At 42.4% G+C, this 23773-nt stretch overlaps 1 protein-coding gene and 1 non-coding gene across 2 annotated transcripts; both read right to left on the reverse strand.

Annotated features, from left to right (window-relative positions):
• Positions 1-2801: 2801 nt before the first annotated feature.
• On the reverse strand, positions 2802-19361 carry LOC129854866 (aquaporin-9-like). Its single transcript, XM_055921986.1, has 6 exons — positions 19017-19361; positions 18216-18342; positions 16706-16843; positions 16036-16154; positions 9511-9728; positions 2802-4818 (listed from the first exon to the last, which is right to left on the reverse strand). Exons 1-6 carry the CDS (start codon positions 19116-19118, stop codon positions 4608-4610), a joined length of 915 nt encoding a protein of 304 aa, XP_055777961.1. The 5' UTR covers positions 19119-19361; the 3' UTR covers positions 2802-4607.
• Positions 19362-21908: 2547 nt separating this feature from the next.
• On the reverse strand, positions 21909-22072 carry LOC129856368 (U1 spliceosomal RNA). Its single transcript, XR_008759771.1, has one exon. It is a non-coding gene; the product is annotated as a U1 spliceosomal RNA (small nuclear RNA).
• Positions 22073-23773: the final 1701 nt, after the last annotated feature.

Genomic DNA, 23773 nt, shown 5'->3' on the forward strand with positions numbered 1-23773 from the left:
CAAAAACTATTTAGTCCACTCACCGTACGCCAAATATGATGTGGCTGTCCATGTTTCTGTTTTCTGTATGTGTGCGTTCGTGCAAATAGAAAAACATGTTGACTCACCCTACTTGTTGAGAAACACCAACCAATGCCATCCTTCTCTCTTACATGTTGACAAAACGGTCTATCACTCTGTCATACAGTACACACTTGTATTTGTTGTTGTCCTAGCCTACATGGCTAAACTGCTTGCTCGCTAACCTAACTTCCATTCATGGGCAACGTTAGCTAGTTAACATTAGCCTTCTACAACTAGCTACATATTGAACTTCCATCCTCTCAGGCCAGGGGCACAACAATGTATGAATTAATGGTTTGATCAGAAAGCATCAGATAGATGGCCTACCTACACGTATAGAGACAAAGGGCCGCTGTTTCACTCGCTCGGATACTTTCTCCTGTGAGATACATTCAACCTCTTGCGAATTCAAGGAAAATTATGAAACACAGAGAGACGAAAGATACATTATTTTATTTACTTTTTTTAAATAATTGGGAAGCCTTGCTTCCCTTTGGCATCCACGAATAGACGCCACTGGAAACAGATCTGTACCATACCTGTCAGCCTGACATCAGTCACTCCCTCTCTGCTGTCCTGGAGACACCCCTGCAGCTGCTCTATAACCCGTCTCTCAGATGCCTTCCCACCCAGTAAAGCAGGGTTCCCCAACTGGCAGCCCGCGGGTGATTTTTCATTTGATCAGATTATTCTGCCCACCTCCAGAGGTAGTCAGAAACAATTGTGTCTGGATATCGTACAAGTGTAGACAGATCTGGACAGTGAAATCATTTAAATAATAATTTTTCACGCGCTCTAAAATTGACTGATTACATCAGTATCCTTCTTACAATAAATGAATCATATTTTGAAAGAATAACTGTGGAAATGATTTGCATAAAGGAAAGGACTGGGAAATCTGGTCACAATACAGACACATTTTGTATTCCATGTGTCGACACATCCAGGATATATGGGCACATTGTGCCTTCGGAAAGTACTCAGACCCCTTCACTTTTTCCACATTTTGTTACGTTACAGCCTTATTCTAAAATCGATTAAATTGTTTTTTCCTCATCCTCAATCTACACATAATGACAAAGCAAAAAAAAAAATTCAGGCCAAAAATAGTTACATCTTGGTTTCATGAGGCCAGAGAATTTTGTTTCTCATGGTCTGAGAGTCCTTTAGGTGCCTTTGGCAAACTCCAAGCGGGTTGTCATGTGCCTTTTACTAATGAGTGGCTTCTGTCTGGCCACTCTACCATAAAGGCCTGATTGGTGGAGTACCGCAGAGATGGTTGTCCTTCTGGAATGTTCTCCCATCTCCACAGAGGAACTCTGGAGCTCTGTCAGAGTGACCAGCGGGTTCTTGGTCACCTCCCTGACCAAGGCCCTTCTCCCCCAATTGCTCAGTTTGGCCGGGCGACCAGCTCTAGGAAGAGTCTTGGTAGTTCCAAACTTCTTCCATTTAAGAATGATGGAGACCACTGTGTTCTTGGGGACCTTCAAAGCTGCAGACATTTTTTGGTAACCTTCCCCAGATCTGTGCCTCAACACAATCCTGTCTCGGAGCGCTACAGACAATTCATTCAACCTCATGGCTTGGTTTTTGCTCTGACATGCAACTGTCAATTATGGGACCTTATTTAGACAGGTGTGTGCCTTTCCAAATCATGTCCAATCAATCGAATTTATCCCAGGTGAACTCCAATGAAGTTGTAGAAACATCTCAAGGATGATCAATGGAAACAGGAATCACCTGAGCTCAATTTACACACTCATAGCAAAGATTCTGAATACGTAAATAGGGTATTTTCTCTTTTTTATTTTTAATACATTTGCTAATATTTCTAAATACCTGTTTTCGTTTTGTCATTATAGGATATTGTGTGTAGATTGAGTATTTTTTTATTTAATCAATTTTAGAATAAGGCTGTAACGTAACAAAATGTGGAAAAGGTCAAGGGGTCTGAATACTTCCTGAATGCAGTGTAATATTATAGATTCAATAAACAAAGGAATGAACAGAAAGTCCCTCCTACCATGATACTTTGTATGAGAGGCAGACGTAGACCTATCCACAGCCTGCATACCTCATATACTCTTAGAAAAAAAAGATGTTATCTAGACCCTGAAACGGTTTGTCGGCTGTCCCCATAGGACAACCCTTTGAAGAAGGCGTTTTGGTTCCAGGTAGAACCCTTTTGGGTTCCATGTAAAACCCTTTACATAGAGAGTTCTACATGGAACCCAAAAGAGTTCTAAATGGAACCAAAAAGGGTTGTCCTATGGGGACAGCCGAAGAACCCTTTTGGAACCCTTTTTTCTAAAAGTGAATAACTCCTGACTGTCCTTTGGAAGAACACTAGAGCCTCGTCCAGCCTGTGTAGTGCCTTGTACACCAGGCCCATGTTGAAATAGAGGTCTCCATTGAATCATTGTGGTTTATTCTGTCACATTACAGAACAGGGGCCTTTATGAGTCTGTCTGGTTATAAATGAATGGCCAAAAGTGATGGCATTATGCAACAGGTTTTCTACCAACAAACTTTATCAGTGTGTGTTTTGCGCCAAGCCTGGTTCCATATCTATTTAACTCCTACAGTTGTTGTCATGTAAAGGCCCAAAGGAGTTGTCGAGACAACACAAACAGATCTGGGACCAGGCTATTTTGCTCCTCGGTGCCATGATAACAAGTTTTACTTAAAAAATACAAGACACCATTTATTTTTTATATTTTTTATTATGCATCCAAGTAATAATATTTGTTTACACAAACAGGAATACATTTGTCACATTGAAATAGTTTGGATACTATTTCCATGACAACAATACAAAATCAAAAACAGAAAAAGCACAACAATAAACAAACATAATAATTGAATATTATACAATGGCAACAAAACTTTTAACTGTCATACATAAATTCATGAATTGTAACAGTAGTTGTTGTTATATTTGTTATTTCTCATGGTTTCCTTAGATACGCACGTGGTCTCTTTCAGTGCACAGAGTATGAAGTGTATGGTCAAAAATTGCAATAAAAGCCTACATTAAAGCTATACCTTCTGCAATTACAACGCAGACATTACTACAACAACAAAAACGTCATCAAATGGGTCTGGGTTAATTGTCTGCATGAACCTCATTTACATAAAACTGACAGAGGTGTAGTCCAAATAGAATCTCATTTACATAAAACTGACAGAGGTGTAGTCCAAATGGAATCTCATTTACATAAAACTGACAGAGGTGTAGTCCAAATGGAATCTCATTTACATAAAACTGACAGAGGTGTAGTCCAAATGGAATCTCATTTACATAAAACTAGCAGAGGTGTAGTCCAAATGGAATCTCATTTACATAAAACTGACAGCGGTGTAGTCCAAATGGAATCTCATTTACATAAAACTGACAGAGGTGTAGTCCAAATGGAATCTCATTTACATAAAACTGACAGAGGTGTAGTCCAAATGGAATCTCATTTACATAAAACTGACAGAGGTGTAGTCCAAATGGAATCTCATTTACATAAAACTAGCAGAGGTGTAGTCCAAATGGAATCTCATTTACATAAAACTGACAGCGGTGTAGTCCAAATGGAATCTCATTTACATAAAACTGACAGAGGTGTAGTCCAAATGGAATCTCATTTACATAAAACTGACAGAGGTGTAGTCCAAATGGAATCGTAAAGGGCGAAATATTATATATACATAATATTACTTTTCCAGTGTTGCGGATTGCTACATATAAGCACATCATTATGAACTAACCATTCTGTATCTTTACCAATTTAAACAGTAGCAATAACCTGTTCGACAGGGTTTCTCCATGTAGACTGACTATTGGAGCGCCCATCAGCAGCGGACTAAAAGGCCTTGTACTGTGATCAGTCGCTCGTAAGTAGCACACCAGTCTGGTTACTAAAGGCTGTGACATGTAACAACAGGCTATAAACCGTACTCTGATCGTTCACTCATACGTAGCATACTGGTCTGGTTACTAAAGGCTGTGACATGTAACAACAGGCTATAAACCGTACTCTGATCATTCACTCATACGTAGCATACCGGTCTGGTTACTAAAGGCTATGACATGTAACAACAGGCTATAAACCGTACTCTGATCGTTCACTCATACGTAGCACACCAGTCTGGTTACTAAAGGCTGTGACATGTAACAACAGGCTATAAACCGTACTCTGATCGTTCACTCATACGTAGCACACCGGTCTGGTTACTAAAGGCTATGACATGTAACAACAGGCTATAAACCGTACTCTGATCATTCACTCATACGTAGCATACCGGTCTGGTTACTAAAGGCTATGACATGTAACAACAGGTTATAACTCTTCTACTCCCTCTACCACAGGATTTCACCATAGCACACTGAGAGAGCAAGCCTGTCCTGTCGTGTGTGTGTGTGTGTGTGTGTGTGTGTGTGTGTCTCCCAACATGACATTCCTCTCCTGATTGACTTTACAGTAACATTGATCTGAACCAGACAGACGGACGTTTCTTTTATAGTCCTTGACAAGTGAATGAATCTCTCTGACTCTTTAACTCATGGTAATCATCTCATATTTGTCCTTAAGACTGCTGTCCTCCTCCAGATCCTCTTCCTCCTCTTCGTCCTCCTCCTCTTCCTCCTCGTGGGGTTTCTCAGGCTGTTTGTGATGCATCTCGATGAACAGGAAGTAAACCAGGGCCCCGACCACGCCCCCTATCATCGGCCCCGCCACCGGGACCCACCACCAGTAGTCTGACGTGCTGTGTATAGGTAGGCACACACACATATATACACACACATTACAAGAACACATAACACATGCAATAGATGAAGGTATAAGAACACATTATCCAGCTGTCCTTCTGGATAATGCCGTTACGCGTCGAGCCACACTTATAAATACTTTCTTAAGCCTTGTACAGTGCATTCGGAAAGTATTCAGACCCCTTGACTTTCCACATTTTGTTACGTTACAGCCTTACTCTAAAAATGGATTAAATCGTTTTTATCCCCCTCAATCTACACACAATACCCCACAGTGACAAAGCAAAAACTGTTAATTTTATGTTTGCAAATGTATTACAAATAAAAAATATGAAATATGACGTTTACATAAGTAGATTGAAGCACCTTTGGCAGTGATCACAGCCTCGAGTCTTTTTGGGTATGACGGTACAAGCTTGGCACACATGTATTTTGGGAGTTTCTCCCATTCTTCTCTGCAAATCCTCTGAAGCTTTGTCAGGTTGGATGGGGAGCATCACTGCACAGCTATTTTCAGGTCTCTCCAGAGATATCCGATCGTGTTCAAGTCCGGGCTTTCGCTGGGCCACTCGAGGATATTCAGAGACTTGTCCCGAAGGCACTCCTGCGTTGTCTTGGCTGTGTGCTTCGGGTCATTGTCCTGTTGGAAGGTGAACCTTCTCCCCAGTCTGAGGTCCTGAGCACTCTGGAGCAGGTTTTCATCAAGGATCTCTCTGTACTTTGCTCTGTTCTTCTTTCCCTCAATCCTGACTAGTCTCCCAGTCCCTGCCACTGAAAAACATCCCCACTGCATGATGCTGCCACCACCATGCTTCACCGTAGGGATGGGGCCAGGTTTCCTCCAGACGTGACACTTTGCATTCAGACCAAAGTGTTCAATCTTGGTTTCATCAGACCAGAGAATCTTGTTTCTCATGGTCTGAGAATCCTTTAGGTGCCTTTGGCAAACTCCAAGCGGGCTGTCATGTGCCTTTTACTGAGGAGTGACTTCCATCTGGCTACTCTACCATAAAGGCCTTATTGGTGGTGCTGCAGAGATGGTTGTTCTTCTGGAAGGTTCTCCCATTTCCACAGAGGAACTCTGGAAACTATTGTAGGTAATACTCAGTAGGGTCTGTAGAATGTACAGTCGGAAGTTTACATACACCTCAGCCAAATAATAGCTGAGAGAATGATTTATTTCAGCTTTTATTTCTTTCATCACATTCCTAGTGGGTCAGAAGTTTACATACACTCAATTGGTATTTGGTAGCATTGCCTTTAAATTGTTTAACTTGGGTCAAACGTTTCGGGTAGCCTTCCACAAGCTTCCCACAATAAGTTGGGTGAATTTTGGCCCATTCCTCCTGACAGAGCTGGTGTAACTGAGTTAGGTTTGTAGGCCTCCTTGTTCGCACACGCTTTTTCAGTTCTGCCCACAAATTTTTCTATAGGATTGAGGTCAGGGCTTTGTGATGGCCACTCCAATACCTTGACTTTGTTGTCCTTAAGCCATTTTGCCACATCTTTGGAAGTATGTTTGGGGTCATTGTCCATTTGGAAGACCCATTGGCAACCAAGCTTTAACTTCCTGACTGATGTCTTGAGATGTTGCTTCAATATATTCACATAACTTTCCTCCCTCATGATGCCATCTATTTTGTGAAGTGCACCAGTCCCTCCTGCAGCAAAGCACCCTCACAACATGATGCTGCCACCCCCGTGCTCCACGGTTGGGATGCTGTTCTTCGGCCTGCAATCCTCCCCCTTTTTCCTCCAAACATAACAATGGTCATTATGGCCAAACAGTTCTATTTTTGTTTCATCAGACCAGAGGACATTTCTCCAAAAAGTATGATCTTTGTTCCCGTGTGCAGTTGCAAACCATAGTCTGGCTTTTTTATGGAGGTTTTGGACCAGTGGCTTCTTCCTTGCTGAGTGGCCTTTCAGGTTATGTCGATATAGGACTCGTTTTACTGTGGATATAGATACTTTTGTACCTGTTTCCTCCAGCATCTTCACAAGGTCCTTTGCTGTTGTTCTGGGATTGAGTTGCACTTTCGCACCAATGTACATTCATCTCCAGGAGACAGAACACGTCTCCTTCCTGAGCGGTATGACGGCTGCATGGTCCTATGGTGTTTATACTTGCGTACTATTCTTTGTACAGATGAACGTGGTATCTTCAGGCGTTTGGAAGGATGAAACAGACCTGTGGAGGTCTACAATTGTTTTTCTGAGGTCTTGGCTGATTTCTTTTGATTTTCCCATGATGTCAAGCTTAGAGGCACTGAGTTTGAAGGAAGGCCTTGAAATACATCCACAGGTACACCTCCAATTGACTCAGGCTAATTGACATAATTTATCAGAAGCTTCTAAAGCCATGACATCATTTACTGGAATTCTCTAAGCTGTTTAAGGGCACAGTCAACTTAGTGTATGTAAACTTCTGACCAACTGGAATTGTGAAACAGTGAATTATAAGTGAAATAATCTGTCTGTAAACAATTGTTGGAAAAATTACATGTGTCATGCACAAAGTAGATGTCCTAACCGACTTGCCAAAACTATAGTTTCTTAACAAGAAATTTGTGGAGTGGTTGAAAAACGAGTTTTAATGACTCCAACCTAAGTGTATGTAAACTTCCGACTTCAACTGTATATACTTGAAAATGTATCAGTTGACCAATTCGGCACATTTGGGCAAACTCCTGGCAGACAAAATATTGTGTAGTGATGTAATTATTCACTGGATCAGTCTGAAACTTTGCACACACCATGCTGCCATCTGTTGGCCAAAATCTAAATTACACTTAGACTCCTTTCTGAATGTATGGCCTTTCTCTTGCATTTCAAAGATGATGAAAAAAAAAAAATATATATATATATATATATAAAAATCATGTTTTTTTGTTTGTATTATCTTTTACCAGATCTAATGTGTTAAATTCTCCTCTTAATTTCACATTTCCACAAACTTCAAAGTGTTTCCTTTCAAATAGTACTGTAATGAAACAGGCAGGGAGCAAGTCTCGAGCCCTCAACCTTCCAGCCCGAAGTCCAGCGCGCTATCGACTGTGCGGCAAAAGCATGCTCGTGCGGCAGAGTCGATTTCCGCGCTTATAAACCCAGGGTCATTACAGTATCAAGAATATACATAAATGTGTCCTTATTTCAGGTCCTGAGCTACAGACAGTTAGATTTGGGTATGTCATTTTCGGCGGAAATTGAAAAAAAAGGGTCCGATCCTTAATTTAAGAACGATGGAGGCCACTGTGTTGTTGGGGACCTTCAATGCTGCAGAAATGTTTTGGTACCCTTCCCCAGATTTGTGCCTCGACACAATCCTGTCTTGGAGCTCTATGGAAAATTCCTTCTCCCTCATGGCTTGGTTTTTGCTCTGACATGCACTGTCAACTGTGAGACCTTATATAGACAGGTGTGTGCCTTTCCAAATCATGTCCAATCAATTGAATTTACCACAGATGGACTCCAATCAAGTTGTAGAAATATCTCAAGAATGATCAATGACAACGGGATGCAACAGAGCAAAATTTCGCGTCTCATAGCAACGGGTGTGAATACTTATGTAAATAAAGCATTTCTGTTTATTTTTAATACATTTGCAAACATTTCTAAAAACCTGTTTTCACTTCGTCATTATGGGGTATTGTGTGGAGATTGATGGTAAAAAAAAAATGCTGTAGCGTAATAAAATGTGGAAAAAGTCAAAGGGTCTGAATACTTTCCTAATGCAGTATAAGTGCGGCTAGATGCGACCATCACAGAATTACCCAGAAGGACAACTGTTCGTTTTTTACAGCACCATTTATAATTTAAATCTGTCTACTTTCCAAGCTCCAAAGCTTTGAAAGTTCAATTCAATAGTAGGCAGGCAGTAACCCAACGGGGTAGCACAGAGCATGACAACAGATAATTAGCTAACATTGACTGCATGTGATGTGAGGTGTTGCTGTGCATATGAGGTTATATAACACCAATCAACACAGGGTTGTTTTTTCACCTATCAATACCAGACAATCAAAGGACGATTTGATTAAAACGGTCAACTAATAATCAAGCTAGTTTTGGAATAGATCCAGTAAGTGGAACTAGAAGTTTGTGACACACTGGTCTAGTCTTTGATCAACATGAGTTACCTGAACACTTCGATATGAGTTACCTGAACACTTCGATATGAGTTACCCGAACACTTCTATATGAGTTACCTGAACACTTCTATATGAGTTACCTGAACACTTCGATATGAGTTACCTGAACACTTCTATATGAGTTACCTGAACACTTCTATATGAGTTACCTGAACACTTCTATATGAGTTACCCGAACACTTCTATATGAGTTACCTGAACACTTCTATATGAGTTACCTGAACACTTCTATATGAGTTACCTGAACACTTCTATATGAGTTACCTGAATACTTCTATATGAGTTACCCGAACACTTCTATATGAGTTACCTGAACACTTCTATATGAGTTACCTTCTATATGAGTTACCTGAACACTTCTATATGAGTTACCTGAACACTTCTATATGAGTTACCTGAACCCTTCTACCTGAAGACTCCCCAGTCTGCTACTGCAGTGAAGTGCCGTGGCCCCGGGTGTCTGGCAGGGTTGAAGGGGTACTTACCTCTAATCTTAGCCGCATATATTATATTACACAGTATTATATTATGAGTTACCTGAACACCTCCCAGCCCCAGCCTGCTACAGCAGTAAAGAGCCGTGGCCCCAGGTCCCTGGCAGGGTTGAGGGGGTACCCACAGTTCAGCCCCATGGACACCCCGATAGCCATGATGATCAGGCCGATGCACAGTGGCTCCATGCCCCTAGGGGCGCCGATGTTCTTCCCATCGTTGATGGCCAGGATACACAACACCAGCATGCCTGTTCCCGCTGCCTGGAGAGTACAATCAAAGAATACAGTATGAAGATAGGCCCGAATCCCTGTTCACGCTTGTCGGCGATGTCATGGCGATGTTGGCTAGCTACGTGATCGGAGCTAACGGTCATCTCACGAGGAACTGTGCATGTGAAGGCTGTCAAATTAAAGGCACTTCTTCGATATAAAGTTGTTTTTGACTAAAATAAAAACGTATCAGCTTGTCACTCACGAGGTTGGAGTAATAACATGTTCAATTACTGAAGACATCTTGAATCTTGGTTGTTCGTTTAGATTAAAAAATAAAATAAAAAATCAACAATTAAGGAAGAGCTTTTCACTTCTCTCATTGCCTTCTAAAACCCCGGCCGGGTCTGCTTGGTCTGTTTCGGAAAACACTACCGGAAATCTCTCAATGCTGCGCATCTGGGTTTAGAATCTCTGTGGCAAGATGATTTCAAAAATAATTTTATTGTTGACAACAGCATTGGGTCAATTACATTTCAATTCAGTCAATTCAGGAAGGAAATGGACCCTAGTTGATCATTTAAATAAAAGGACATTCAGTAATACCTGGTGATATTTTCATTTATTTTAATATTCCAGCAGGTTACAAAGAAAATTGTTGAAATGTTATTCTTTATATTTGTTTGGAGAACATAATGTTATTCTTCATCCAGACTGCATCACATCCGGCTGTGATTGGGAGTCCCATAGGGTGGCGCACAATTGGCCCAGCGTCGTACAGGTTTGGCCGAGGTAGGTCGTCATTGGAAATAATATCTAATTTTTTAACTGACTTGCCTAAAAAATGAATTAATATAAAATGACAATCAAGGACATTCAGAGACTTGTCCCGAAGTCACTCCTTCATTGTCTTGGCTGTGTGCTTAAGGTCATTGTCCTGTTGGAAGGTGAACCTTCGCCCCAGTCTGAGGTTCTGAGCGCTCTGGAGCAGGTTTTCATCAAGGATCTCTCTGTACTTTGCTCCATTCACCTTTCCCTCAATCCTGACTAGTCTCCCAGTCCCTGCCACTGAAACATCCCCACAGCATGTTGCTGCCATCACCGTGCTTCACCGTAGGGATGGTGCCAGGTTTCCTCCAGACGTGAACCTTGGCATTCAGGTCAAAGAGTTCAATCTTGGTTACATCAGATCAGATAATCTTGTTTCTCATATTCTGAGAGTCCTTTAGGTGCCTTTTAGGTGCCTCCAAGCGGGCTGTCATGTGCCTTTTACTGAGGAGTGGCTTCCGTCTGGCCACTCTACCATAAAGGCCTGATTGGTGTAGTGCTGCAGAGATGGTTGTCCTTCTGGAAGGTTCTCCCATCTCCACAGAGGATCTCTGGTGCTCTGTCAGAGTGACCAGAGGGTTCTTGGTCACCTCCCTGACCAAGGCCCTTCTCCCCCGATTGCTCAGTTTGGTCGGGCGACCAGCTCTAGGAAGAGTCTTGGTGGTTCCAAACTTACTCAGTTTAAGAATAATGGAGGCCGCTGTGATTTTGGGGACCTTAACATTTCTAAAAAAACATTTTACAATAAGACTGTAACGTAACAAAATATGGAAAAGTCAAGGGGTCTGAATACTTTCCGTTTGCACTGTATAGTATTTTTTGGTCCTAACTATTACAGATCATGGCCTTTTAAACCCACCCCTCACCTGCTTTCAGCACATCCCACCTATCTCTGTAAAGCTACTCTCAGTCCATCCCACCTATCTCTGTAAAGCTACTCTCAGCCCATCCCACCTATCTCCGTAAAGTTACTCTCAGTCCATCCCACCTGTCATCGTAAAGCTACTCTCAGCCCATCCCACCTGTCATCGTAAAGCTACTCTCAGCCCATCCCACCTATCTCCGTAAAGTTACTCTCAGCCCATCCCACCTGTCATCGTAAAGCTACTCTCAGCCCATCCCACCTGTCATCGTAAAGCTACTCTCAGCCCATCCCACCTATTTCTGTAAAGTTACTCTCAGCCCATCCCACCTGTCATCGTAAAGCTACTCTCAGTCCATCCCACCTATCATCGTAAAGCTACTCTCAGCCCATCCCACCTATCTCCGTAAAGTTACTCTCAGCCCATCCCACCTGTCATCGTAAAGCTACTCTCAGTCCATCCCACCTATCATCATAAAGCTACTCTTAGCCCATCCCACCTATCATCGTAAAGCTACTCTCAGCCCATCCCACCTATCATCGTAAAGCTACTCTCAGCCCATCCCACCTATCATCGTAAAGCTACTCTCAGCCCATCCCACCTATCATCGTAAAGCTACTCTCAGCCCATTCCACCTATCATCGTAAAGCTACTCTCAGCCCATCCCACCTATCATCATAAAGCTACTCTCAGCCCATCCCACCTATCATCGTAAAGCTACTCTCAGCCCATCCCACCTATCATCGTAAAGATACTCTCAGCCCCATCCCACCTATCATAATAAAGCTACTCTCAGCCCCATCCCACCTGTCATCGTAAACCAGACTTATGATCTCCATCTGCAATATTTATTTTTAAACTGTGCTGTTTTACATAAATTCTGAACCTTTATAATCACATAGTATTTACAGATTGTATATTAAAGATTCATATTTTACAAACGGTGTGTATATTATATTGTTGATTGATTGACTCTGGGTTTCCAAATCTCAAAATCAGTGCTATTTATACGGTTTGTTTCATGTAATTGTATAGATTCTTCAGCCGCTCTTAAACCTGTGACCAGAAACAAGCTACATGGGGACAATACCAAAAGAAGTGATCTAATGATTCTGTCTCTTTGCATCAAAATATGCAGAGCTGGGATAAATAAATAAAATTAAAATAAATGGTTGTATATGTAACAGTATAACTTTATACCGTCCCCTAAAGCCGTGGCCCTTGCAGAGCAAGGGGCAACACTACTTCTAGGTTTCAGAGCAAGTGACGTAACTGATTGAAACGCTATTAGCGCGTACCCGCTAACTAGCTAGCCATTTCACACCCGTTACACATATACAGGACATAACATTCTGTAGGTGGCAAGAATGTTACATTATCGTTTAAATTGAGTGTTGCTTTGTGTATCAATTCATAAACGATGTACCATGAAAACGGAACATCGAAAATCTCTTCCCACCTATTTTGCAGCCTGTATGACGCCGCTGTCAACATTTTGGTTCTCAAATGAAGCTGGTACACAGAGACTTCAGAAAGTATTCATAACCTCTTGACTTATTCCACATTTGGTTGTGTTACAGCCTGAATTCAAAATGGATTAAATATATTTAAAAAATTCACCCATCTACACACAATACCCCATCCCATAATGATAAAGTGAAAACATGTTTTTAGAAATGTTTTAAAATGTATTGAAAATTAAATACAGAAATATCTCATTTACATAAGTATATACACCCCTGAGTCTCAGTACATGTTTGAATCAGCTTTGCACACGTGGATTGTACAATATTTGCACATTAAACAATTCTTCAAGCTCTATCAAGTTAGTTGTTGATCATTGCTAGACAGCCATTTCCAAGTCTTACCATAGATTTTCAAGCCGATTAAAGTCAAAACGGTAACTAGGCCACTCAGGAGCATTCAATGTCATATTGGTAACCAACTTTGGCCTTTTGTTTTAGGTTATTGTCCTGCTGAAAGTTGAATTTGTCTCCCATTTTATGTTGGAAAGCAGACAGAACTAGGCTTTCCTCTAAGATTTTGCCTGTGCTTAGCTCTATTCCGTTTATTTTTATCCTAAAAAACTCCCTAGCCCTTGACGATGACAAGCATACCCATAACATGATGCAGCCACCACTATGCTTGAAAATATGAAGAGTGGTACTCAGTGATGTGTTGCGTTGGATTTGCCTCAAACATAACGCTTTGTATTCAGGACATGAAGTTCATTTCTTTGCCATATTTTTTTGCAGTTTTACTTTAGTGCCTTATTGCAAACAGGATGCATGTTTTGGAATATTTGTATTCTGTACAGGCTTCCTTCATTTAACTCTGTCATTTAGGTTAGTATTGTGGAGTAACTACAAAGGTGTTGATTGATCCTCACTTTTCTCCTGTCGCAGCCATTCGTACTAGTCTACTGGAGAACCAGTTCATATTTAAATATAAACATTTGTATGACTGAAGCTTTTAGTGGGAAACTCATTTTCATTATATAAACAAGCACGTTTAATTTAGTCTGGTTGGCATTCCAAATCAAGTTAAATATTTTTTGCTCATATAATTAAAAAAAAAGCACCATAAATAAATAAATAACCTGTGATATGACTGAAGTGTGATTTTCCATAAAATACAGGTATTTTCCCTCTCCATGGTTGCAAGATCTTGTTTATTTTTTAGCTAACTTTCTATTGAAATTTGTTGTAGTGAGTTAATTTATATATTTCGGGATATGAATGCCAAGTATGTCTTCTTCACCGTCAGACCATTTTATCGATAAACTACAGGGTAATGTAAAAGTTGTGTAGTTTAATGATGCCATAAGTAATATGGTACACTTATCATAATTAGGTTTTAGTCCAGAGAGGTTAGAGAAATATTCCAGATTCTCAATGAGATTGTGCATCCAGTGCAGGGATCCAGATTCCAAATTTAAGAGAGAACTTGAGTCACTGGCATAGATTGACACTTTTGTTTTTAAGCCCTGGATTTTTAACCCCTTGATATTATTGTTGGTTCTGATAGCTAACATTCTGATGGCCAGAGCCAATATATACTGAGACAATGTACAACCTTGTTTTTGTCCTTTTGACAGTTCAATACTTTCTGAGACGTAGACATTATTTACTATTTTACACCTAGAGTTACTATACATAACTTTAACCCATTGTATAAGAGATTCTCCTAAATAAAAATAGATCAATTCTAGTTGTACTTTATCAAAGGCCTTTTCAAAGTTAGCTATGAATACCAGGCCTGATTTCCCAAATGTTTCATAGTGTTCTATTGTTTCAAGTACTTGTCTTATATTATCTCCAATGTATCGTCCATGTAAACAACCTGTCTGATTAGGATGAATAATATCCGACAATACCTTTTTAATTCTATGCGCCCTGCATTTTGTTAACATTTTTGCATCACAACACTGACGTGTAAGGGGCCTCCAATATTTTTAATAATGGACTGGATCTTTATATTTCCCACTGTGATCCTGTTTGAGTAATAATGAAATCAGACCTTCTTGTTGAGTGTCTGATAATCTACCATTTTATGTGAGTGGTTAAAACACGTAAATAGTGGATCTTTGAGTACACCAACAAAAAGTTTATTATAACTCGAGCTCTGGAGTTTTTCCAGACTGTTCCTCCTCTGTAATTTGGACTTCATATGAGTCTTTCTGTATAGCTGTTAATTTCACATTATTATTAGGGGGAAAAGTCATTATAAGTAACATCCTTCAGTGGTGATGTTATTCTTTATATTTGTTGGGAGAATAATGTTATTCTTTATGTTTGTTGGGAGACCGTAATGTCTAAGACAGGATGCAACACCATGGTGATTGTTACTGTGTTGTGTCTGTGTTGATGTTAAAGTGTTTTAAGTAGGTAAGTGTGAACATCAGAACAAGGGTCATTGGCCCCAAAACCCAGCTAACGAGGGGATGTGATGTGTAGGAAAGTGGGACAATCAATTTGCATCAGCAACATGTCCCAGAGATCTGGGGATGTGAAGGTTTAATGGCCTAACTCTGACAAAACATTGTGTAACTACTGGTAACTAGAGCAGGCTGGAGTACCAGAGGGGTCGTCTCTCCTCTCAACCCCTTGATTTTGTCTCGCCTGGTTTGCCTAGGTGGTGTTCATTAAGGCACGCAACGGACATTTTTTGCAACAAAAAACTAAAATGTGTAGGTAGTAGGTAGGTAGTCCCTCAGAGAACATAATGAACATAATGCTGGTCGCTCCCCCTGGTCGCCCTCCCTGGTCTCTCTCTCCCTCCCTGGTCTCTCTCTCCCACCCTGGTCTCTCTCTCCCACCCTGGTCTCTCTCTCTCCCCTTGGTCGCCCTCCCTGGTCTCTCTCCCTCCCTCCCCTGGTCTCTCTCTCCCCCCTGATCTCTCTCTCCCCCCCTGATCTCTCTCTCTACCCCCTGGTCTCTCTCCCTCCCTCCCCTGGTCTCTCTCTCCCCCCCTGATCTCTCTCTCTCCCCCTGGTCTCTCTCTCCCTCCCCGGTCTCTCTCTTCCCCTGGTGTCTCCCCTGGTCTCTCTACCCCCTGGTCTCTCTCATCGTGACCCTTGACCTTGTCTCAGCTGATCTATGAGGCCATCTACGATGGTCAGAGACCTGGCACAGTAGGATGCAACACACACACGCACACACTCTTACCTGGTCTATGAGGCCTCCGAGGATGGTTAGGGACCTGGCAGGGTAAGAGGCAAAGATGTGACCGGTGGCGTTAATACCAGTCACTGATAAAATCCCATTGGTGAAGTCCATGAACGCATCTACATGGATGACAATGTCACAGTTAGAAAACAAAACTTAGCCATTCAGAAGATGACAGCACATATTGATAAGACAATGGACGTTTGCTTCAAAAATCGATCTTCTATTCCACCTTGGTTAGAAAGCGGGATAGCGACAGCTTCTGTACTTCCAGAGCAAATGACAACAGTTCATAACAACAGTTCATAACAGAAGTTCATAACATTGGTTGTTCATAACAAACATGTAAAATATGTTTGTTTGGCAGGAAATATGAGTTAAGCCAGTTGACCTGATTTGTTACAATACGCCCCAAGGCTTTTAAACATGTGCAGTTCCATGGGCATTTGGTCATCAACAACTCTGCAGCAACAGATCACCGTGGTGATAGCAGAATGCAGAAATGTATTGTTTGTTGTATCACAGTAAGCATTTATTAAATAATTGCATTCCGGGAGCAGAAAAACAGTGAGCAGACATTTCCCCTTTTCTATTGGCTTATTCTACTGTTCAACTCCTGTTATTACTTTTGATGTGTGTAACAGAATGCAGACATGACCACACTACTCACCATAATACAGCCCAAAGACTGCAGCAGCTCCAGCGAAAGCACCAAGGAACTGAGCGGTGACATAGACGGGAAACTTATAGAACTTGAGTTTTCCCAGGATCACCATGGCCAAGGAGACAGCAGGGTTCACATGGGCTCCTGGGAGAGAAGAGAGAGCCAGGCTCTATCTCAATGATTCTTCCTTCTGATTCCTCCCCATCCTATCTCCTTGCCTCCTTCTCAACCATATTGAAGAAGGTCAAAAAGGTTCTTCCCCCTCAAGATCTTCTTCTCCAATAAGTTTTGAGAAGGAAGCGAGGAGAAAGGATGGAAAGATGAATTGAGAATGAGCCAGTGAAAGAGGAGAGAGGTTGGGGAGGTTGGAAAGATAGCCGTCTACACTATTAGATGAAGAGACATATTACAGATATATGCTCTCACTATAACGTAATTCCAGCGGCTGAAATTACTGCTAAGTGACATATACTAAGACCAGCTATACTCCCGGTCTCTTTTCACAATATTTAAAATGCATGAGCATGATCTTAAACCTGCATGATGTTACTGTTGTTGTTGGTACGCAATTAATCTCCTTTTCAATCCCTCTCTGTGAACTATTTGCTGTATTCCCGATCAGCCTAGCAGTGTGTTGGAGCCGAGATAGATGTCTGTCATAGAGAGGCCACTGCCTAAGATCAATGGAGTTTGTAGGACATTTACTGCCCGGGGTTATGAATGGCCTGGATGGGGCTGGAACAAAGCAGGGTTATGGGTGAGAAATCAATCGCTAGTTCAGATGTATTAACTGTGAACTGGAGCTGGCACGTTCTGCATCGGTCTAGAACGTGAGCTGACAACATGACTGTTGACAGGGGGCAGGGGGGTTATGTTGTCAGATGAACTAAATTACTCTAAAGGAAATGCCTCGTGTTACAATGTTATCATCAAACAATTCAAATGTCTTAACGTTTCACTTCAGTAAGCCTCCAGTCAGAGTGAGAGTGAGAGTGAGAGTGAGTGTGTGTGTGTGTGTGTGTGTGTGTGTGTGTGTGTGTGTGTGTGTGTGTGTGTGTGTGTGTGTGTGTGTGTGTGTGTGTGTGTGTGTGTGTGTGTGTGTGTGTGTATACACACAGTAGGTTCCAGGAACTTTTAAAAAACTATTGGTTTAATTGAGATGGCATCCCTCATTGATTGAACTGAATTCCAATATCTAATTTGAAAAGGCATTGATCCCTGCAAACTCCAATTAATAACAAAACACCATTCATTACATAATAGTACAAATGCATTGTGAATCTTTGTTTTTGTCTGTACCTCATTCAGCCATGTATTGGGTTGGCTGATAATTTCACTGGGAGGTAGACATCTTTGATACAGCTTTACTGCAACATTAAACTCCGGCAAAATGGCAGAGAGAGTTTGTCACATTAAAAATGCACCGTTGCTTCAGAACAGGCTTTTATGTTTTTTAAGTATATTTTTAAACGCACTTAATTGTAGTGTGATTATTATAATGTGATATGATAATTACCTGACACTCCTCCGGCCACGTACACTGCCATCATCAGTCCTACAGAGAAGCCTATATGGATGGTGAGAGTCTCCCCCATGGCATTACGACTCAGGACCGTCTGAGCAACAGACCCAACGCCAAACAACTAACACAGGAGATGAGGAGAGGGAAGAGGAGAGAGAGAGGGAAGAGAGGGAGAGGGAAGGAGAGTTAGTCCGGGTCTAGCCAAGCAAATAGTATTGTACTGAATGGGATTAACGTCTATCAGTTACATTTAGTTTGTAACAATTTTAATTAATTCTGATTACACTTTACTCACTTTACTCATTTTTACTAACCCTAATCCAATCATAATCCTAACCCTAATCCAATCATAATCCTAACCCTAATCCAATCATAATCCTAACCCTAATTTAATGATAATTCTAACACTAATTTAATTCTAACCCTAACCTAATTGGGGTGGCAGGTAGCCTAGAGGTTAGAGTGTTGGGCCAGTAACTGAAAGGCTGCTAAATCGAATCCCCAAACTGACTAAATCTGTCGTTCTGCTCCTGAACAGGGCAGGCCGTCATTGTAAATAAGGATTTGTTCTTAACTGACTTGCCTAGTTAAATAAAAAATAATACTAATCTAAACCTAATTTGATCAGAATCCTACCCCTAATTGAATCATAATCCTAATGTAATCATGTGAAATAGCATACATTTTTTTATGTAATTGCTCAATAAGATAACTGGTATTGAGAGGTTACAAATTGCCCTTGTAAGGCAATTTCTCACCAAAACACATATTGAATATGAAACCAGCAGTACTTACAACCAAGATAAAAGTCCCCAGAAACTCAGCCAGGAACTCCTTGAGTATCCCATGTTTTAGAGCATAGCGTTGCCTCATAGTTCTCCTGTGTTTCATCTCCATGTATCACCGAGCCAACGCGCTGTCAAAACTGACAGTTGTCCAACAGTCTCAGTGTCTCTAGAGCATCGCTAGATTCCCACCATCTCCAGACACTCCCACGTCCACTACCCCTACCAGACACTCCCATGTCCTCTACCCCTACAAGACACTCCCATGTCCACTACCCCTACCAGACACTCCCACATCCTCTACCCCTACCAGACACTCCCACATCCACTACCCCTAACAGACACTCCCATGTCCTCTACCCCTACAAGACACTCCCATGTCCTCTACCCCTACAAGACACTCCCACATCCTCTACCCCTACCAGACACTCACATGTCCTCTACCCCTACAAGACACTCCCACGTCCTCTACCCCTACAAGACACTCCCACGTCCTCTACCCCTACAAGACACTCCCACGTCCTCTACCCCTACAAGACACTCCCACGTCCACTACCCCTACCAGACACTCCCACTACCTCTACCAGACACTCCCACTACCCGTACCAGACACTCCCACGTCCTCTACCCCTACCAGACACTCCCACGTCCTCTACCCCTACCAGACACTCCCACTACCTCTACCAGACACTCCCATGTCCTCTACCCGTACCAGACACTCCCACTACACTGCCAGACACCCACTACCTCTACCAGACACTCCCACTACCCCTACCAGACACTCCCATGTCCTCTACCCCTACCAGACACTCCCACATCCTCTACCCCTACCAGACACTCCGACATCCTCTACCCCTACCAGACACTCCCACGTCCTCTACCCCTACAAGACACTCCCACGTCCACTACCCCTACCAGACACTCCCACATCCTCTACCCCTACAAGACACTCCCACATCCACTACCCCTACCAGACACTCCCACATCCACTACCCCTACCAGACACTCCCACATCCTCTACCCCTACCAGACACTCCCACATCCTCTACCCCTACAAGACACTCCCACTACCTCTACCAGACACTCCCATGTCCTCTACCCGTACCAGACACTCCCACGTCCTCTACCTCTACCAGACACTCCCACGTCCTCCATCCCTACCAGACACTCCCACGTCCTCCATCCCTACCAGACACTCCCACGTCCTCCACCTCTACCAGACACTCCCACTACCCCTACCAGACACTCCCACGTCCTCTACCCCTACCAGACACTCCCACTACCTCTACCAGACACTCCTACTACCCGTACCAGACACTCCCACGTCCTCTACCCCTACCAGACACTCCCATGTCCTCTACCCGTACCAGACACTCCCACTACCTCTACCAGACACTCCCATGTCCTCTACCCGTACCAGACACTCCCACTACCTCTACCAGACACCCACTACCTCTACCAGACACTCCCACTACCCCTACCAGACACTCCCATGTCCTCTACCCGTACCAGACACTCCCACTACCTCTACCAGACACTCCCATGTCCTCTACCTCTACCAGACACTCCCACGTCCACTACCCCTACCAGACACTCCCACGTCCACTACCCCTACCAGACACTCCCCCGTCCACTACCCCTACTAGACACTCCCTCTACCCCTACAAGACACTCCCACGTCCACTACCCCTACCAGACACTCCCACGTCCACTACCCCTACCAGACACTCCCACGTCCACTACCCTTACCAGACACTCCCACGTCCACTACCCTTACCAGACACTCCCACGTCCACTACCCCTACCAGACACTCCCACGTCCACTACCCCTACCAGACACTCCCACATCCACTACCCCTACTAGACACTCCCACATCCTCCACCCCTACCAGACACTCCCACATCCACTACCCCTACCAGACACTCCCACATCCTCCACCCCTACCATCCACTACCCCTACTAGACACTCCCACATCCTCCACCCCTACCAGACACTCCCACATCCTCCACCCCTACCAGACACTCCCACATCCTCCACCCCTACCAGACACTCCCACATCCACTACCCCTACTAGACACTCCCACATCCTCCACCCCTACATGTCACTAGTCTACACCCATTCAGCATGTCTCAAAGTGAGACCAGGGGGGTAAAAAAAAAATAGGCATTTTGGGGCTAAAATTAGTTCAATAGATATTGAAAGTTCTGGATGAGAGCGGTAAAAGGATAATGACATTAGAACATTTTAATACTTTCAAACAGTAACATAATTTAGTTTTACTTTATGATTTTCCAACATTATACTTTTGCAGTGACTTACGTTGTTAACTGCTGCAAATATTTTTAAAAGCATATTGTTAGTAACAGTATGTTATTGTTCTTAGAAAACAACACACAGCAGCAGAGACGGTACACCATCTGGCAGAAGTGTGCCTGTTACAACGGGGACACAGCGCCTCCTACTGGTCAAAATTAGTAAAAGTTTACAGTGCATTCTAACACAGTCTCCCATCCAAGTACTAACCTGTCCCGACCCTGCTAAGCTTTGAGTTTATTATGAGTAAGTATATAAAGTTTTTAAAAAAATAAACTGAGTCTCAAAAGCAAGTAAATTGAACCAAACATAGCAGCCTACAATTTGTATTAATTATGCTAAAATCAGTTGTATTTAACAGTAGAAAACAGCACATTAATCAGATACAGCACCGACCAAATAGATGGACATCGACAAGCTATGTTGATTGTTGGATCTCTAAACAGCAGACCTACTACAAAAGCTAAAACCAGGAAGAGGCTGACAATTTCAGCACGCAAAGCAGAATTCCCAAATATAAAGGACAACCTGTAATTGTAATGAAGCTATAGATTGACATATCAAAACTTTACTTGTACAATAAAATCAGGGGAGAGCGCGAACGCAGTCCCCCACTACCAGAAATTATGCAATCGAGATTTCCACATTTGAGAAATTCGCAGGGGTCAGCACAGCCGGAGTGCAATGGCTGAGCCTCGCCCTGGATGAACCGCCTTCTTGATCACGGTGTCTCCCTTGCCAGGTAAGTATGAGTTGTGCACGATCAATGTGGGATAGTCTTTCCAGGGCGAACGTTTTAGGCTAACGGTTTACGCACCACGGCTATTAAGAGAAAAGCAAATAATTGAAATGGACGTTCAGTGTTATTTTATCTGCTTGTAGATGGAAAGGTGAAAACACGTTTGAACTGTTATTTTACTCGTAAAAGATGTGTTTCGCCCTTTTCCCAGGATGCAATTCTGTATAAATTATCATTAAAAAACATTTTTATTAAACGTGTCTGATAGCTGAAACTATAATAAATGATTAGAAATGTCCCTGAGTAGATCCAAAACTACTCTGAAACACACACAAAGCCAAGTGAATGGAATTTGTGATTTTATTTTGCTTTTTTCGTCTCGTGGTTCTTTTGTCTTCGAAAGCCAGACTGCAATTCCACTATAGACCATTAGTGGCCACATTCCCCAGTCGCACACAGCCACCCATGCAGGCACATTGAAACAGGGAGGGCTGATAAAGCGTTAGAATAACAGAGTATTGTAGTTCAACCACACCACCTCTAACAAATTGGTAAACTGAAAGAATTTTACTGTTAAAAATGAAAGTCAGTTGCGCCCTAAAAATAATACAAGAGAAGTGTACAGCCTGCTGGGGGAAAAAATGAATGAGCATCTAGCAAGAGTCATCGAAATTGTTAATTAAAAGGTTTAAAAACAATTCTGATCAATGCAACAGTTGGACAATGGATAAAGATACTCCTAAAGTTTTACAATTGTTCAGTGGTGGAAAAAGTACCCAATTGTCATACCTGAGTAAGAGTAAAGATGCCTTAATAGGAAATGAATCAAGTAAAAGTGAAAGTCAGGATTTAAATATACTCAAGTATCAAAAGTATTAATAATTTCAAATTCCTTATATTAAGCAAACTTAATTTATGGATTGCCAGGAGCACACTCCAACACTCAGACATTATTCAGAAACAAAGCATTTGTGTTTTGCCAGCAGCATACCACCCTGCATCCCACTGCTGGCGTGCTTCTGAAGCTAAGCAGGGTTGGTCCTGGTCAGTCCCTGGATGGGAGACCAGATGCTGCTGGAAGTGGTGTTGGAGGGCCAGTAGGAGGTGCTCTTTCCTCTGGTCTAAAAAATATCCCAATGCCCCAGGTAGGGTGCTGTCTTTCGGGTGGGACGTTAAAACGTTTACAATTGGCTCATTCATCCCCCTCTACTCCCCAGGTCGTTGCTGCAAATGAGAACGTGTTCTCAGTCAACTTACCTGGTAAAATAAATAAAAACGGGTGTCCTGACTCTGAGGTCATTAAAGATCCCATGGCACTTATTGTAAGAGTAGGGGTGTTAACCCCGGTGTCCTGGCTAAATTCCCAATCTGGCCCTCAAAATGGTCACCTAATAATCCCTAGTTTACAATTGGCTCATTCATCCCCCTCTCCCCTGTAACTATTCCCCAGACTGGTGCTGTAAATGAGAATGTGTTCTCAGTCAACTTACCTGGTAAAATAACAGTAAAATAAAAGTGAGTCTGCCAGATTAGAAGCAGTAGGGATGACCAGGGATGTTTTCTTGTGAATTGGACCATTTCTGTCGATTTGACATTAGCCATCAGGATACGAGGAAGAGGAGGCCGTGTAGCCTGTCTTTTCAGCTAGCCATCAGGACACTAGGAAGAGGAGGCCGTGTAGCCCGTCTTTTCAGCTAGTCATCAGGATACGA

The sequence above is a fragment of the Salvelinus fontinalis genome, chromosome 5 (genome assembly GCF_029448725.1).
Source record: "Salvelinus fontinalis isolate EN_2023a chromosome 5, ASM2944872v1, whole genome shotgun sequence".
Classification (NCBI taxonomy): domain Eukaryota; kingdom Metazoa; phylum Chordata; class Actinopteri; order Salmoniformes; family Salmonidae; genus Salvelinus; species Salvelinus fontinalis.